Source organism: Onychomys torridus, chromosome 10 (genome assembly GCF_903995425.1).
Source record: "Onychomys torridus chromosome 10, mOncTor1.1, whole genome shotgun sequence".
Taxonomy (NCBI): Eukaryota; Metazoa; Chordata; class Mammalia; order Rodentia; family Cricetidae; genus Onychomys; species Onychomys torridus.
Window position 1 is genome coordinate 30,079,920 of NC_050452.1, and position 18,447 is coordinate 30,098,366.

The 18,447-nt window shown below is 53.1% G+C and overlaps 1 protein-coding gene across 20 annotated transcripts in view; it reads left to right on the plus strand.

Moving 5' to 3' along the window:
- Positions 1-18,447, plus strand: part of Ablim2 (actin binding LIM protein family member 2) — a 130,526-nt gene that overhangs the window by 72,225 nt on the left and 39,854 nt on the right. For 5 of the 20 annotated variants that reach the window (XM_036200469.1, XM_036200473.1, XM_036200474.1 and 2 more), the window contains exons 8-14: positions 91-149; positions 4,115-4,171; positions 5,588-5,665; positions 9,920-10,069; positions 12,785-12,817; positions 14,181-14,301; positions 16,058-16,156. In XM_036200469.1, the coding sequence (XP_036056362.1) occupies positions 91-149; positions 4,115-4,171; positions 5,588-5,665; positions 9,920-10,069; positions 12,785-12,817; positions 14,181-14,301; positions 16,058-16,156 (597 nt within the window). The remainder of the gene's footprint in view (positions 1-90; positions 150-4,114; positions 4,172-5,587; positions 5,666-9,919; positions 10,070-12,784; positions 12,818-14,180; positions 14,302-16,057; positions 16,157-18,447) is intronic. The other 15 variants (XM_036200481.1, XM_036200485.1, XM_036200486.1 and 12 more) reach the window with 6 other exon arrangements.

An 18,447-nucleotide genomic window follows, 5' to 3' on the forward strand; every position in this document is an offset into this window, starting at 1 on the left:
GTGTTTGAAGGGTACTGAGCAGGTATTCATGCAGGGACACCACACCCAGAACTACCCCTTGACGTCTTCCTCTTGGGACTCTGTCCACAGGCTCCTCTATCTGGCACCCGGCATGTCGGCAAGCAGCCAGGACTGAAGATAAGAGCAAGGTTGGTGAGATTTGTGGCTTCCTGGTGTGTTCCCCACAGGCAGGGTAGAGAGGGAGATGCAGACCAGCATCTACTCATGCTTCTCAGGCAGGCCTCAGAGGCTCAGGGGACAGAGGGCCACAAGGTAGGGGGAGCAGACAGGTCAATGAGCCATCATGCAGGTCTAATGGGGCCCCAAGGACACCAGATGGCCCAGCCTTGCTGACTTCCTTGTCCAGTCAGTGAACACAGATGGCCATGACAGTTTGGGGGAACCCAAATAGTCCCTATGGCCATCAGAACATGTGTGGCTCCAAACTGTGCCTGGGCTCGACAGTTCTCACACCTTCACTGATAGCTGGTCATCCTGCCATAGGGCAAGTTCTTGAGGGCAGAATGGTCAGAACACACAGTAAGTTCCAATGCGGAACTTTCACTGTCTTTTCCCTGTGGGGATGGGCACGTCACCCTTATGCACAGATGCTGGACAGGGCATGTGGAACACTGCCAACCAGGTAAGCTCTGCATTTGAGATTTCCCTGGGCCTTGGGCATGGGAGGAATGGGACCGACTGAGGCCACATGCCAGGTCAACAGACTCCCCTGCAACCCGAGGCTCTTGTCCTAGGGCACAGGTTGGTCTTCCTAACCTGGTCACCCATATCCTGAGATGATCAGGTGTGGCCAGCTCTCCCTGAACACAGCTGCTGCTCAGATGAGATAAATATGGCCTCCCAGAGAGCAAAGGCCAGCCTCTAGGAAGGGATGAGTTCTGAACCCCACAGATGCCCTGCTGCGTGCCAGACACTAGGATTATGTTTTAGAGATGGAAAGACAATAGCCACCCTGGATGGGAAGGAAGCACAGCATTCAGAGGGTGCTCTAGAACCTGTACAGAGCTCGAACCCAGGTCCTGGGAGCCGAGTGGGAGTGATTTCCAGGGTGGTACCTTCTTTCTTAAGGTACAGAGTAGAAGGAGGAGGGGAAGAATGAAGAGGAGTGGGAGGAGGAGGGAGAAAAACAGGAGGAGGAAGTGATGGAGGAGAAGGAGGAGGAGGAAGAGGAGGAGCCCGAGGAGGAGGAGGAGGAGGAAGAAGTGAGGCTATAACAGAAGCAGGGGTCTGACAGGCAGCAGGGAGGAACACAGAGACCAGGGAGGCAGTGGCTAGCAGGATCCTTTTAGCAGCCCGCCTTTGGCTGTAAGGAGCGTATGCACCCCACCCCTGCATCCCCCACCCCCACCCCCGTGACTCTGCATCACTCTGCCTCATTGCGCTGGCATCCTATTAAGTCTTTGCTGTGGCTTTCCAGGTAGGAGGCCAGTGAGCAACAGCACATTGTATGCTCTGTTTTCACCAATGGCTGATTCTCTGCAACAAACTGTGTATCTGCCCTCAGTCATTATCTGTGGAGATGTGACCATAGAGCCTGACACCATCTCATCTGCAGGGCCCCCCCTGTGCTCCCCAACTGCTCAGCAGAAGGAGGGAACCTGGCGTGCCCAGAGGCTCCAGCTATACTCTCATATGTGTATGTGCTCAGGGAAGTGCCCTGACCTAAGACTGAACAGAGCCAGGAAAGGGAGCCGGTTCCCCGCTCTCCCTCCTTCTCCCAGTAAGGCTCAAGGACCGGGTAAGGTGGTCCAGGCCCCACACCAGCTGCAGGGGACAACAGCCTTCCTCATTTTCTCTGATTCCTGGCCAGATGGAAGGCCCTGAGGGATGGGTGCTGCCAGACCAGGGAAGAAGGCAGCCTTGTTTTCCTGGGCCTGTGCAGGAGGGCTCAACATCCAGGGCTCTCTGGTCTGTACAGCCATTGAAGCAAGTAGTTCAGCATGAAGGCTGTCTCCTTCAGCCAACATTTGGAGCAGAGCCTGGGCAGCCCGAGACCAGCTGCTTCCTTGGTGTGGAGCCCAGGCTCACCAGGACTGGCTGCTGTCTGGGGGTAGAGGGGACAGACAGACTCCTGCACTCTGTTGTTCCTCATGTGAGCAGCCCTTGAGTAAGTGAAGCGAGGCAGGCCTGGTTGGCTTAAGAGGACTTCTGTCCCTGAGGAACACAGCATGGCGGTGGTACCTGTGTTATCGCCCCTTGAAACCTGCCACTAAGTGGAGGCAGCACCTCCTTTCTACACAGTAACAAGAAATGGCTTCCCTGTCGGGGGCTTAATAGTCACCATAACAAGTGCCCCTTGGTGCGGGTCCTTGGACATCTCCAGGACACTCAGGGACTCATTCTCTATTAAGACCTTGGCTCTTGATGGGTCTATCCGTGCAAGGCCAGGCCAGCAGGAAGAAACACGGGCCTTCCTTGCTGTCTGGAAAGCCACCCCAATCCTGTAGCTATCCCTCCTCCACCCAGGTAGGGAGTATGGTGTGGACAAGGACCACAGGTTACATGGTCCTCAGCATCGGGAATAGGTGCAGTGGACATCAAAAGATGCAGTCATGACTGCCCAGACCCACCGGCATCATGGCATCCTTAGCACACCACACAGCACCCACAGGCATCATAGCATACTTAGAACACCACCCAACACCCACCGGCAACATGGCATCCTTAGAACACCACACAGTACCCACAGGCATCATGGCATCCTTAGCATACTACACAGTGCCCACAGGCATCATGGTATCCTTAGCACACCACACAATGCCCACCGGCATCATGGCATCCTTAGTATACCACACAGTGCCCACAGGCATCATGGCATCCTTAGTATAGCAGCCGGCACCCACCATGTGTTTTAGAAATTCTGTATGTGGAACTGGGGAGGGCAGTGAAGGAAGTGTGTGGACTCCTTACAAGTACCAGCTCCCAGTCTTACCTCTGTGGGTGGGAACAAGGCCGCGCCACATGGCCCTGGAGAACAAGGCAGTGAGTGCCACCAGGCCCTGGGGAGCATGGCATGGAAGTTCACTGTGGGTCTTTGAGGGACAGACTTCAGGTCAGGGATGGCAGAGGGGGCAGGACAGTGCCCATCTCCTTGCCCTGGTGACAGTCACCTCAGCTCTTCTCCGTCCTCTCTGCTGGCAGTGAGTCAGGTTCTGTCCTCTGCCCTCCCCCACATAGCTGGGCACTGAGTACAAGGAGGGCTCACATCCTCTCTTCTCAGAGTGGCTGGAGCCCAGGGCACAAAGAGAGCTGGAGATGGTCATCTTTGCCTGCTCTGCAGGGCTGGCTCAGACATTCCCCTGGCATGACCAGTAAGGAACTTTGCTCTGAATGCCACACAGGGCACACCAGGAACAACAGGCCCCTATCTGGGCACTTTGCCACTTTGCAGAGAAGGGGGCCAGGCAGACATCATCTAGGGTCAGTGGAGCACAGTAGCCGCCTGACCTCTCAGTGCTAGAAGAGCAGGCCCTCAATTACAGGCACGAGGGGGGCACCTTTTCTTTCTTTCTTTCTTTCTTTCTTTCTTTCTTTCTTTCTCTCTCTCTCTCTCTCTCTCTCTCTCTCTCTCTCTCCCTTCCTTCCTTCCTTCCTTCCTTCCTTCCTTCCTTCCTTCCTTCCTTTCTTCCTTTCTTTCTTTCTTTCTTTCATTTTTTTGGTTTTTCGAGACAGGGTTTCTCTGTGTAGCTTTTGCACCTTTCCTGGGCCTCGCTTTGTAGACCAGGCTGGCCTTGAATTCACAGAGATCCACCTGGCTCTGCCTCCCAGGTGCCGGGATTAAAGGTGTGCACCATCACCACCTGGCTCACCTTTTCTGCATGTAGCTGTTCTGAGGAATGTGGCTAAGGTCTGGACAGCCAGTGCTGTGAGGTGATCCCATTCCTGTCAGCCTCAGAAAGCTCTGGTCCCAGGGGTCAGGCAGGCCCCCTGAGTTGGCACCTGTCAGTATAGTCCTCAACTGAGGGGCTGAGGAAGTGAGGGTTTCAGGGGAGGCAGAGCTCAGTGCTGAGGAGTCCAGAGGCCAGGACCTGCAGAGGGCATGGCAGTGATCTGGAGAGCAAGCTTCACGCCATCCCTCCTCTCTCCCTTCTAGATGCACAGCTCTGTTTGCAGCCAGCCCTGCCCGGGCACCCTGCCCTGTGCCTTACAGGTTTGTGCCTCCTGCTACCCTGTGTGGCAAGTCTGGTCCTGGTGTCTGCCTGTCCCTGCTGGTGCCATGTTGAGTGTAGGAGGAGCTCAGGAGGGAGGCTTGGTTCATCTAGCCTGGAGGTTTCAACACTCTCTTGCCTCCCTGTGGCAGGAGTCAAAGCCAGAGGTGATGGCAGGCTGGCTCCTCCTGAGGCCTCTCTGCTTGAACTTGGTGGCAGCATCTTGTTTTCTTACATGCTTGTCTGTGTGTGTGTGTGTGTGTGTGTGTGTGTGTGTGTGTGTGTGTGTGTTCATGTTCTGAACTCCTTTTAGGATGGTCCCAAGCAGATTGGTTTAGAGCCACCCAGTGACCCATTTTACCTTTGTGACCTCTGTGAGGACCCCCATCTCCACAGGGTCACACTCCGAGGTCCTGGAGCAGGGCCTCAATGTAGGACGTTTAGGGAAAACAACGTGGACCTTAACAGATGTCAGCTGCCTCAGGGGAGAAGCATGGCAGATTCCAGAGGCAAGGAAGAGCCTCCTGAAGAAAAGTGAGGCAGGGTGTGGTAGTGTGGGTTACTGAAGATGTTCATCAGAGGACAAGAGGCCAAGAGCAGAGGAGGCAGAACTCTTTTCTTCTGAGAGGTAGTGGCAGCTGGTGGAAATATGCTCCTCTTAGATGAGGTGAGTAGAAGGCCCGAGAGAACAGGCATGGGGGGCCCTGGGCCAGGAGAAGGGGTGTAAAGTGGCCAGGCGCTTGGGCCTTGCCTGTGAGAATGAAAGCCAGGTGTCAGGGGTGCAGGAGGTCTGTATGAGGGAGGGGAAGGAGAGCTCGCCATGCAGAGACACACACACAGGAGGGCTGGGAGGGGGCCTGGGCACCGTCAACAGCAGAGACTGGGAGGAAGCTGGATGTGCAGTGACATCACACATCACCTGGTCCTGGCAGAGCTGAGCCTAGGTAAGAGAGGAAGGAGTAGCTGAGAAGGGCCTGAGGGCCAGGTCAGCAGAGTGGGGGGTGTGGCTGCAGGGAGAGGCTGGAGGACCAAAGCTCATCTGAGGAGAGGGGCTAAGTATCAATGAGTAGCAGAGGTTCCGTGAGCCATGCAGATCAAGGGGTTGCTAGACATGCCCACCTACCTTCATCCTCAGAGACACATCACCTCATCCCAGCATCCCCTGGGGCATTCTGAGCTTTCAGTGAGCTGTCAGGTTGTGGACACCTTACCTCCCTTTATTTGTGGCCTGCTGTGTTTATTGTAGCCTTGGGTTGTTTACCCAAGCCTGTGTGTTTGTTCTGAGACTTCTCTCAGCCCACAAAAGGGTTAAAATTCTACCTGCTGAGCTCACTGGCATTCCTGCCCACATCCTGGAGATGCCTCCAGAAGGTTCCCAACAGCGCCACTCCAGGTCAACCTGTGCGATTCTGTTCTAGGAAACCAGGACTTCCTCGGAGAGCATTGTCTCTGTGCCTGCATCCAGCACGTCGGGATCCCCAAGCCGTGTGATCTATGTAAGTGGGGTCCATGGAGCGTGCTGTGGGGTGGTGGTGGGGTCATCACCGGGCCAGGGCTGTGGGGATTGCAGTCTGTTGAGGATGGTCACTGGGGGCTCTAAGGGTGAGGCTGGGCACTCAGCACTGCCTTGGGGAAGAAATGGGTACAGAGTTGGAGAGTGACTCAAAACCCGAGGCCCGGACACATCTGTGTGGCCTGGCAAAGCCCAGAGAAATTTGTCCCCAGCTGGTTGTTGATAAGAGAGAGACTATAGTGCATAGCTGTGGTCATAATATTACAGAAGGGGAATGACTGGTCTGTATTTAGTGTGAGCCAAGGCCACCTGAAGGAAGAATGTTGGGGGCCTGTAGGCCACTGTGCACAGAAGTGGGCTCCTGCCCAGCTCCCCAAGAGAAGTGTTCTGGGGATGCATAAGTGTGTGTGTGTGTGTGTGTGTGTGTGTGTGTGTGTGTGTGTGTGTGTATACACAAAAGCACCCATGCATATATAAAAAAGATTGGATCCATTTTAGGAAGTTTTTAGAACAGTTGCCTTTGAGGGTAGGCTACAGACAGGAGGGAATTGGTGTCACAGTACTATGTGTGAGTGACAAGGTTTGTCATTAAGAGTCCTGAGGCACAGGGTGAAGGGCAGCTTAATGGTGAGAGAAGCCCCAGGACTGGGTGGGGTGGGGTAGGGAGGCAGGTGACAGGGGCAAGTCACGTGTGTTACCCTCCCCCTACACTGGCCAGGCCTTGGATCTTTGGCTGCATGGTAGGGAGATGAGGGTCTCTCTCCTCCACCTGTCTTTTCAGCCTACACTCTCCCATAATGGTTGTCAGGGGGCCACTCTGATGGGCAGGAATAACAAGCATCTTTCCTAGGGTCACTGTGAGTACAGTGTGGAGGGAGAAAGTGCTATAGCCCTCGGAGGACACTGGTGCTGAGTCTCAGCCTGTGCCTGTGAGGTCTGGAGTCTGGCTGTGCACCCTAGGCAAGATGTTTTCCCTTGTTGGCCTCTGGAAGCTCATCCATGAGCTGGCTGAATCCAACCCCACTGTCTAGGGCTCCTGAGGTTTGGCATGTGAGGTTCCCAGCACAGCTCTGGGCCCAGAGAAAGGACCGAGAGCATGCCAACTCTCATGCAAGATCAGGGCCTGGGGACTGGATAGAGAGACTTCTGGTCTCCCAGCTCTGGAGCCTAGAAGCCAAAGCCCAGTCAGGGCAGGGCTTGTTCCTCCTGAGGCCTCTTTCCTTGGTTTGTAAATGGCATCTTCTCTCTGTGTCCTCACCGAGTATGTGTGTGTCCTGCTCATTCGTCTAGTATCAGAGGCAAGTAGCAAACAGCAGCAGTTTTGAATGATCCATTTAACTGCCTTAGAATCATCCATTTAGCTGCCTTGTTCTTCCTTTCTGTTCCCCACTTCTTTCCTTTCTTGAGACAGGGCTCCATGCAGCTCACGGTCACCTCCAACTCCTTGTTTAGCCAAACACAATCTTGACCTTGTGCTCTTCCTGCCTCCGTGTCTTGAGCCCTGGGATTCGAGTGTCACTGTGGCTGGCATAGGCAGTTGCCAGGGATAGAATCCAGGGCTTTGTATATGCCAGGCAAGCCCCTTACCCCCCTACTGACTGAGCCATACTCCAGCCCCTGCCTGTTGTTTACACAAAATAACAGTGGCCATCAGGAAGGGAACAAGATCCCCCTCATTTCCCCTCTGCAGCCGGGGCTCTGGGGACTGAGCTCTGTGGTTGCTTTTCTCACGGTAAGTGCCACTTACTGTTCAGCAATGGGAACCCACAGTGCACAGTGTTTTGGCGCCTCCTTCTGGTGGCATTCATGGGCATGAGGTGAAAGAACAGTCACTGTGTATTACCCTGGGCTGGAGCATGTACATTTGCAGGGTCCTACATGGTCATCTTTAATTTGCTTCATGGAGCGTGGAGAAGAAAGCAAAAAGGGAAACCACTTACACACACACACACACACACCAATAACCTTCACCAATTAGAAAGCTTAACCCATTGTCAGGGCAACCATCCAAGGCCTTTCTTTGCACAGAGAAAGTAACTCCACAAAGTATGGTTTGGCAACCACTGTTTGCAGCAGGCAGCTGCTAGGCTCTTGGCACCCAGGTTGTACAGGAGTCTGAGGAAAGAGTGAACCACCCAGGGCCAGGTGGCCTCCTACTCAAGCTCTGTGGGCTGGGTGGAGATAGCCAGGGGTACAAGTGGGTTGGGAAGGACACATTGTTCCTGGTGACCTGGAGATGCAGGTCTCTGAGATGCCTCCCTGCAGCCTGCAGGACCCTCTGCAGAGCATTTAGTGAGAGGCTCGTGACACTCCAGTGGTGCATGAAGCAGTTGATGGCTCAGAGCTACAGTAGGAGGCAGAGGCCAGGGTGCCCACCCAGTCTGTGCTGATGCCTGGTTGCTCGGCATTAGACAGAGGGTGGCAAAGCCAGTGGGTCCTGGACAACTCTAGTCCTGGCCCAGGGATGTGGGAGAGGACATACAGTCCACAGAAGGTCAGACCAAGAGAGAATCTGACCTGGAAGGAAGAGAGACCTGCATGAGTGGGAATAACATGTGCAAAGCCCTCAGATGAAGGATGGGAACTACAGAGGCTACAGGGGCCGAGCGGCAGGAAGTGTGGGATGGGGGCAGAGAAGACCAAGATCAACTGATGCTCAGAGAAAGATCCCCTGAGCTCCATTCGTCCAGACAGCTAGAAAACCCCATTGGGATGGTTCACGGTGACCATAAACCCTGGCTTAAGATTTGACCTCAGATATTCTGAGGCCTGCCCTGGGCTCCAGAAGGAACAGCCAGAGACCTTCAATCTTAGTGCACATCTATCTGTCAAACGGCCCCAGGGAGGCCTGGGGTGAGTCTAGTAGTCAGGAAGGTGTCCTAGAGGAGATGAGTGAGGGCTGCTGGGCTCTGGAGGGCCTGATAGGTTCTAGAAAGACAATAAGCAAAGATGTGGGTGGCCTGAGGTGGGAGATGCCTAGAGGTGAAATCCAGAGAGCCACTTGATGTAGCTGCAGCTTGAGAGATTCGCTGGGGGGCGGGGCCTACAGAAGGGAGTACCAATGGGGGAGGGTTCTAGAATCAAGCCATGCCTTCCTCAGTGAGTGAGTGACTCTGGGCAAACTGCCCAACCTCCTGAGCTTTAGAATCTCCTGTAAATGGGCACACTGTGAGTGTCCCCATCACAGGGAGCTGTGACTTTCTGTGATTGAGGTAGCTCAGGATCTGCTGTGGCCGAGGAGTCCTGGGAAAGGCTGATGCAGAAATTAGACCTGAGAAGTGAGGGACCATCCCCGAGCTGGGCTGGGGCCTGGAAAGAACTGGAGCAGGTGCTTCTAGAGCCAGAGCAGATACATGGGACTACAGAGTGAGCATGGGCAGAGTGGGACACTGCCTAAAAAGGCTGGGAAGAATGAGCAGGAGCAACAGCAGCCAGGTGGACCTCACCTGAGCCAGCATGGTGCCTCACAGCATCTCACAGTCAGTGAGTGCATGTGGGCCATGTCCCAGCACCCTGTCAAATGCTGAACAGGCATCTTGCTGCTGTTCTGTACTTGCTCAAAACTACCAAGAAGACGGGGCGGGGGGTGAGGGGTGAGGGGTGAGGGGCGCCAGGGAGAATGAGAATGAATGCAGATGTGTTTGTATGTGTTCTTTTGGTGAGGATGGAGTTATGCATGTGTGTGTGTGTGTGTGTGTGTGTGTGTGTGTGTGTGTGTGTGTGTGTATGTGCAAGTTTGTAGGAGCTGGTCTTGGTGTGCAAGTAGGTATGCCAATATATGGGGATGTGTTGTGAATCAGCAGGTGTGTATTATCACGTGGGAGTGGGTGTAGTTGTTGGTACATCCCCCTCATCAGCTCAGAAAGGCATACTCTCTGTGTGTGCAGGCATGCCTGTGTGTGTATTGATGTGAGTAGTGGGTGGTGTGCATGTATATCTGTGATGTATGTTCATGCTATATACCTGTAACCATGTGTGGTCTTAGGTCATAGCCTGAGTCTCATTGTCAGGCCCTGCATCAATACATTATGGGCACAGCCAACTACCTCGGTGTCTGACCTCAGGGCTATCCCTGTGATCAGGTCTTTGGCCTTTCATCCTTGTGCCACCTTTGCTGGGGGCTGGGTGTGCTCAGACCCTGCTGGATCCCTGTAAGCTGTTGTCATGGCTGTCTGTGGAGTGGCTCTGGCCTGGCATGTGGCATCAGTGTCCCGTCCTCTGCTCTCTCCTCCATCAGGCGAAGCTTGGCGATGAGATCCTGGACTACAGGGACTTGGCTGCTCTTCCCAAAAGCAAAGCGATCTATAACATTGACCGCCCCGACATGATCTCCTACTCACCCTACATCAGCCACTCGGCCATGGGGGACCGACAGAGCTATGGCGAGGTATGGATCTCCACCGTGCGTTGCATGCTTCCCCAACTGCTGACTCTTGTGGACACAGTTAGTCATTGCCACCACCCTCAGCTTCTTCGCCCCCAGATAACATGTCCATCTTATTCCCACTCAACCATGCCCCCTCAGGGAAGTGAGTCCAAGAGTGGATTGGAGGAGATCAGAGTTGGGGAAAAGGAAACACTCTGAAAATATCTGTGTTTTCCTGGCTACTGAGCATTTTCATGACACATGAAGTGTGTCGTTTTCCCTTGAGCCCATATTCCTAGGCCAGCTCCTCTTGTATGGGTTCCTTGAGCCCATCCCTAGGCTGGTTGAACAGTATGGGTCATAATTCTCAGTGTTCCTGAAAGTAGACAGCATCTATTGGTGATGTCTGAAAGTAGGCAGCATCTATTGGTGATGTCTGAAAGTAGGCAGCATCCAGTGGTGATGTCTGAAAGTAGGCAGCATCTAGTGGTGATTTCTTATTCAGACTGCCTGTTTTCATTGAGTGTTGCAGCATTCCTATTGAGTCTCATTTTCCTTCTGTCAGGAGGTCTTAGTGTGGCTTTGACTGTGTGTGGAGCTCAGAACAGATGCTCACCTGGGGCAAAAAAAATGGCTATTCCCATGTGCCCCTTTCAGTAAGGCCTCATGGGAAGTGAGGGCCAAGACCTGGGGTATTGTACATACTTAGTAGTGTTGAGTTGCCCAGCTTGGCCCTGCATAGGTCACAAGCCTGCAGGCTCTGAGGGCCACTCATGGACTGAGAAAAGCAAAGGGCAAAAGGACCAGCAGGTGGCCCTCCTGGTGTGCATGCCTGAGGAGGGGTGTCACCAGCCTTGTGGCTACTGCACTGCCCACCATGTGCCTGAGCTGGGTGTGGGCTTCACCATCCCACATCTAACCTTTGGGCAGCAGACAACTGAAGAGGGTCAGAGACCAAGCAACTTGACTGTACCCTCGAGATCCAAAGCTTTTCTCCCCTACAGATCATTCACTGACTTTCCTTTGGCTGATCCTCAGGGACGTGGAACTCAGGCCTCAGAACTGGGTTCAAATCCCAGTGTACTCAGTCTCAGGATGCCACTGGGGATCTTCCGGAATGGAGCATTGGCATTCCTGCACTGAATTCAGGAAGCCATGGTGGGAAGGGCTGCAGTGGGCAGCAGTGATATAAAGGACCACAAACTGTTGACAACCTTGTCCTATACAGGGTCACATAATGTTGCCACTCATGTGTGTGGACACGGTCTGTAAATCTCTGGAGTTGCTTTCAGCATCTGAGACTATATAGCAGGATCATTGTGACCCACAGATAGTCCTGACTTAAGAGTCTGTCCCTCAGAGGGCAGTGGGACAGCATGGGAGAGTGTGTATGTGACTCAAGAGTCACCTTCTCCAGTATCTGCTCAGCCACAAGCTTGTCCCTTCTGATTATACTGACCGTGAGACCTGCCTCGGCAGAGGTCAGTCCCAGGCTATCCTGGGGAAGGAAGGGGTGTTTCCACTAAAATGTCACTTCCTCCTGAGGCCCAGGATGGTGCGTGGTGAGGCAACATAACTTAGAAAACCTCAGTCAGGGCTCTTGTTGGATACATTACACACGGACTATCCAGTGGCTTCATTACGGCCTCACCACCTCATCCCTCCAGACCATTCTCATGAGCAGAATTCTCATTTCTGTCTCTGGGGAATTTCTCCCAGTTGTACCGAAAAAAGCCAAGTGAGGCTCAGCTAGATAAACTGGTTTTGGATCCTGTTCTTTGGGTGCCTGAAGGGAGGTGTAAGAGCCATTCTTCTGGAGAGGAGCCATTGGTTAGAAACATAAGGACTGGAGCCGCCTCTCTGAACCTCTGTCTCCCTACTCTCTCCCAGCCCATGGCCCTAGCCACATGTAGACGAATTTCTAAACAAAACAAAACAAAGAGCCAGAAATTGGGGTTAAAGCTGAGAAATCAGAGGAACAAGACAAGCCACAAGCTAACCTCACCTCACTGACCTTCTGCTTCCAAAGAGACCTACTTCCTGTATACCCATACCTATATTCCTTTCTGTTCTGCTAACTCATTTCATTTCCTCTCCGCCCAGCTACATCACTTCCTCTTCCTGTCCAGCTCTGTCACTTCCTGTTTGTCTCTACAGACCTACAGACCTTTACGGTTAACTAGTGTTGAAATTTAAGGCTTGTGCCACCACGCCTGGCTCTGTTCCCAGTGTGGCCTTGAACTCACAGAGATCCAGACAGATCCCTGCCTCCCGCATGACAGTATTAAAGGTGTGAGCTACCATTGCCTGACTTCTATGTTTACTACAGTGGCTGGCTTTTTCCTCTGATCCTCAGATAAACTTTATTGGGAGACACAGATAAACTATCACCACAGCCACCCCTCTTCTGCTGTCTCCCACCCCATCTGTCCTCTCCAGAAAAAATGAAAGGGATGAGTCCAGTGGGTGTTGCCACATTGGTCCCTGAACCACCAACAGCTTTGTTTGTGAACTTGTGGTCTCTGTGGAGAGTAAGGTTGGGATCACGTGGGCTGAGTGGAGGAAGGCACTGGGCTGAGCAGCACCGAGCCGTCTCTTGTGGTGGGGCTCTTTCTCAGCTAGAGTCTCAGGTCACTGAATGTGGGTCCTGTGTGTCCTGTGGCTACCAAACAGCCCTCTTAGCCCAAAGCAACCCCTGGCACAGCGCACTAACAGACGGCTCTGTTGTGTCCACAGTCGCCTCAGTTGCTCTCACCAACGCCGACTGAGGTAACCACCAGCTATGCCTGTGCCCTGTGTGCTCATGGTGCTACCACCTGCAGGGTTATAGAGATGACCAGCATGGCACCCTGAGGGCCCCAGGGCCCTAGCCACATCACTGGGGTGCCCCCCTCCTGCTGGTTGTTTTTATAACCGCATCTCATCTGCATGTTCCCCTCATGTGTGTGCAGACAGGTCTTCACCAACACTGGGGATATGGTGTTGCCCAGCAGCTCCTGGCCTGGGTCATGACCTCCTTGGGTGAGCTGAGGTCCACTTCTTGTCCCCTATTAGATATACAGGAAGTTCTGGGACCTTGAGGTGGAGCACTCTCTGAGGGCTGAGCTATCAAATAAGCTCTATAGATTGTGGCCTCTCAGACACTAGTCTGTGTGGCCCAGCCCAGGGCTGAGGAGGGCAGAGAGGCACAACACACTTTTGAGTGCATTCTTCTTATACCCAATTCCTTTACCCCAGAATATCACCCAGAGGTAGCTTCCAGGAGTTCTCCATTTTACCAATGGAGAAACTGGGGCCCAGATGTCAAGTAACTGGGACCATTTGCTTCCTGCCCTCCCCATCCTTGGGGAGTGTCCCATTCCAGCCCACAGAGCTGGTCCCAAGAGTGAGGATCTCCTCGTCAGATTGAGGAATGCTTTTCACTTTTTGCAGCTTTAGAAGCAGGATCTATGGCAAGAGCCCCTGCCTGTCCCTCCACTACTTCCTTAGCCTGTCTTCTTAGAAACCATGCCTTGGGCACTGTGGGGACCTTGGAGTTGAGATGAGGCCAGGAGGGCTGGCATGACCCAGGCCACCAGGCTTCATTGCCGAGGGATGGGCAGTCTGATTCTTGAAGCACGGTGTCATGCCATCTCATGCTTCTGTCTCCTGCTCTGGCTGCTCTCAGAAGGTCCTCTTCCTGCTAAGATAGGGGCTGTGTCATCAGCGCTTGTGGGTCTTGTTGGCTGGCTCCTGAGCCCCAGAGGGCACCTCCATACCTCAGAAGGTGCCCTAGAGCATCTCACGCCTCCCAAGTGGTGTGAGGAGCATTCAGTGTTTTCAAACCGATCCAGGAGTCTAGAGGGCTGGGAAGGGTTAAGAGGGAGAATGCAGGTAGGGTCCTTTCACCCATCCCAGAGGGTCAGATGGACAGGAAGGGTGGATATTCAGTGGGTCCATGGCCAGGCCAAGGGGCTTGTTATGGCTCAGACCTACCTCGCTGTCCAGATGTGCTCTGTTTGTGCTCTGAGACCCTATTTTAGGACTGTGTTGTTTCTGCCCTTGGGATCTAGAGGGCAAATACAGTGGGGTAGGTGAAGGGTGAGCAAGTGTTCTCCTGACCCGGGTGCTCCCACACTGTCTTCCCACCCAGGGGGATCAGGATGATCGGTCCTACAAGCAGTGCCGGACCTCCAGCCCCAGCTCTGCTGGTTCCGTCAGCCTCGGGCACTACACCCCAACATCACGGTCACCCCAGCACTACAGTCGCCCAGGTATTCATCCCCTACTCTGCTCCCCTTGACTCCAATGAGGCTGTACTTCTCAATGAGTTTGCCGATAAAGTATAAAGTATAAAGTAGCTTCTTTGCTCATTGAGAAAAGTGGCAAAGTTGGGGGTGGGGGAAATGCCAGTGGGTGGTCAATGGACAGTCACTTAGTCATAATGAATAGGACTGCCTCATGCCTAGGGGCAGGTAGCTGTGAGGCAGCTGGTCACCTTGGGGCTGGAGGAACTGTCTGCATCCACAGTGCACATCCTGAGAAGCATACAGCGCTGAGGTCCACACAGAACAACCAGAGTGGGCTTCTGGGGGTAGTCATAGAGCTGTCAGGATGTGGAATAGCACATGAGGCAGGACACCAAGCCACAGCCTCTTGTGAGCCCACAGAAGTTTGAGGACTTGAGCTGAGGAGTCAAAGTCAGTGGCTACGACACCACCCAGTCAGAATGTCTAATGCTCTGCATATCACTCAGTAACCCTAGAGACAGCCATCCTAATAAAGAAGTTGGCAAAAGGCCCCTAAGTCCTTCCAAGCTGGGAGAGAACCCTGTGCAGGGCCTCCGATCCTGTGCCTCGTTCTCCCCACCCCCACCCCACCCCAGTTTGCATTGTCTTCCTCAGCTTTGAGCTGGCATGTGAAAGCCACAGGGACCATGCACAAAAGCGATGCCTTTTGGAAGGATTTTTCCAGCCTGCTTCTTCCCTTCCAGCTGTGCATGACCCATTTCCACACCTGTGGACCATAGCTCTTAATTTTGAAAACTTTATGGAAAAATCAACTTAATTGTTTGTAATCATTTTCATTGATTCCTTGCAATACGCCTGGTCCATCCTGCTCAGCAAGTGTGAAGAAAGAGGGTGAGTGAGTGTGTACAGGAGAGAGGAAGTGAGTGAGTGGGCTAGTGGAGGAGTAAGTGAATGAGTAAGGGAATGCGAATGAGCCAATGAATGAGTGAGTGAGTGAGCAAGTGAGTGAGTGAATGAATGAATGAATGAATGAGTGAGTATCTGAATGAGTGGGCTAGTGGATGTGCAACTGAGTGGGGGAATGAGTGGGTGAACCAGTGAATTAGTGAGGGAATGAGTGAGTTAATGAATGAGCTAATGAGTTAGTCAGTGAGTAAATGAGAGAATGAGTGAATGAGTAAGTAAATGAATGGTTAGTGTATGCATAAGTGAGTGAATTGAGTGAATGAATGAATGAGTGAATGATTGAGTAAATGAATGGAGATATGTGAGTGAGTGAGTGAGTGAGAAAATGAACAGATGGGTAGGTGTGTGGATAGAAGTGACTTTCTTGAGCCCTTCCCCTAAGGCCCCTTGTGACTTGACCTCTGACTTCGCATCACCAAGAGGGCCTTGACTACTGACTGCTTGGTCAGGGGTGAAGCCTACAGGGGCAAGCTTTCTATCTGGACTGTCAAGTGCCATGAGGATGCTGGTGACAGACCACTCCCTGACCTCTGGAAGCTGCCCTCCCACCGTCCTTGATCTCAAGGACACCCCAAAGTGAGCCACAGGCAGGACCAGAGGCTGTGTCCCAAGCCCTGGCTGCCACCCTGTGTCCCAGCAGCAGCATCTCCTGACCCCACCTGGAGGAGAATGGCCCACGGCCTGCTGGGTGACCCTCTTCAGGTGCCTCAGGAGAGCAGAGGGACAATGTCCTTGGCCAAGTGGGGACTAGGACAAGTTGGTGGCTCTGGGGTGGAGGAGCCCAGGGTTACTGACTGCTCTCTGTTGCCCGCAGCTGGTACTGTGAGTGTTGGTACCAGTAGCTGTCTGTCCCTGTCCCAACACCCAAGCCCTACATCCGTGTTCAGACATCATTACATCCCCTACTTCCGAGGTAAGGCGTGCAGCGCACAGCGGGGGGTGCTCGTCCCATGTCTCAGCATGGCTTCCAGAGCCCTGTGTCTCATGCCTGTGTTCTTCCTGTGTTGTGTGTGTCTGGCTGTATTTTGTCAGTGTGTCCATGTTCCTGGAAGGAGAGCAGGGTGCTTTGTCACTAAAAGTGCAGCCGGAGGGAGCACGTCAGTGAACACCTTGTTCTGTACCTAGGGCCTCACTGGAGTGGTCATGCACATTTCCCCATCAACCCTGTGGGGTGGGGTGCTGTCAGTGTCAGCCTTGAGCAGGAACTGAGGTGTGGAAAGGTGGTGATGTCCACAGCCTCAGACCCCTAGTGCCTGGGCCAGGACTCAACCCACGTGGCTCCAACCACTGGCTCTTTCCAGGATGCAGAATCAGCCATGACCCATGTAGATGCATACTCATGAATTCCATGGGGGGGGGGCGGTGGGGGTGGACACCCTTGTGAGTTCCTCCATTCTAAGAACTGGGTTGTGTATACCCCAAGTTCATATATTGATGGCCAAACCTCCGTATCGCAGTGTTTGAAGAAACAAAGTAAAGGTGTTGCTAGAGGTTGAGTGAGGTCACAAGGTGGGACTCTTCATCCATTGGGACTGGTGGTCTTCCAAGGTGAAGAGGAGGCCCTGGGCAATGCCCACACATTTGAGATCAGTGGGGGGGACCATCAACGAGCCAGGAGGAAATACCACAAAAATAAAACAAAACACCACCAACACCAACACCCAAAACTCACTCCTGGGCTTTGCTCATGATTCTGGAAGGGTGATGAAATGAAAGGCTAAAATTGACATAGGCCCTGAGCTGTGAGTTCTGTTACACAGCCCAGCTGATAAAGACACCAGCAAATGACATCTAGGGAATTAGAAAACATAGCAATGATTTCCTCCAGAGTCCCTGGGTGATATATTAAGTTTCCTATCTCTTACAGCCGTACAATGGGTGCCCACGGAAAGCTCCTTCCCAAAGGGTGCAGGCACAGCTGACAGCTCCCATCACTAGCAGTCAGTAAATGACCCACTCTCCTTCATCTTCTCACCCCTGGCTCTCTCTTGGTCCACTGAGAAGAGCCCTGGGCACTATCGTGTCTTCCTTGACCCTTCATGGGCTCTCCACACATCCCTGTCTCTAGCAGGGATGGCGTTTCCAGTGAAGATGTACAGCCCCAAATGGCACACCCCCAGAGCAGCAGAGTGGCTTCTGGGGTCTTAACACATGTGTGTTATATGTCCTCTCAGAGTGAGGGGTGCTCCTGGAACCTGGAGGGAACCTGACTGCTCTGGGGAGTCAGACAGGTTGTATAGTCTGATGTCTTTCTTCCCTTTGCTCAATGGCCCTAGGAATGGTTTTCCTCCCATCTGTGGGGCCCTGCCATTGGTGGGTCTGTTATACCTCTGGGTCCCTGGTCAGCCTGTGACCAAAGACAAGGGCACATTATAGACATTGGCTGTTGCTGCTCCTCTTCTTAATGGGGTGGAGCAGGGACCCACAATTCTACCCTCCAATTGACTTCCATGGGAGGCTGTGACCTTGGGCTCTCCAGTGTCTTTCCAGCACATACCTTGAGGAGGTAGATGAGGAGGTACAGACCCTGAGATCCTCGTGAAGACCATCCTGTTCCTAGCCTCTGGGCACCCAGATTACCCCTGTCCACAGGACACAGCCACAGCCATGCCATCTCCCCAGTCTCTGGAAAATTCCTTTTTTCCCCCATGGGTGCTTTGCAGTATTTGGGACACAGTAAAGACACCCCACTATCTGATGCTGGGTGAGGGCCCCCAAGGTAGACATGTCAGCACTCTCCTGACCTAGATATATAGTGGAGAGGACCCTCATTCCTTCCCTTTTTCCACCTGCCACTCAGCGCAGACATCATACCCTTCTACTGTGTCTCAGTGCCTAGGGCCTCACTGCCCCAAGACCTACAGTCAGGTAAAGGGCTAGTGAAATTTGTTGGCACATTAGTGTAAACTTCAGACCTAGGTTGGGGTGGTATGAAGTTTAAACCCAACTCTTACTTGACAAGGGACAGGCTGTAAGGACAGGAGAAGGAGATTGACAAGGGGACACTATGCTGGTGAAGCCACTTTTCTGGGAACTGACTGGAGGGACTTCCACAGCATTAATGGCATGAGAAAGAAGGGAGACAGAACCTCAGGTCAAAATCCCAGCATGCACTGTGCCCAGTAGGTGGTTCTCATCTAGCCAAAGGTCCCCTCCCTCAGCTCTAAAACAGGTCCCTAAGCCCTGGTCCTTCAACCTCAGAAT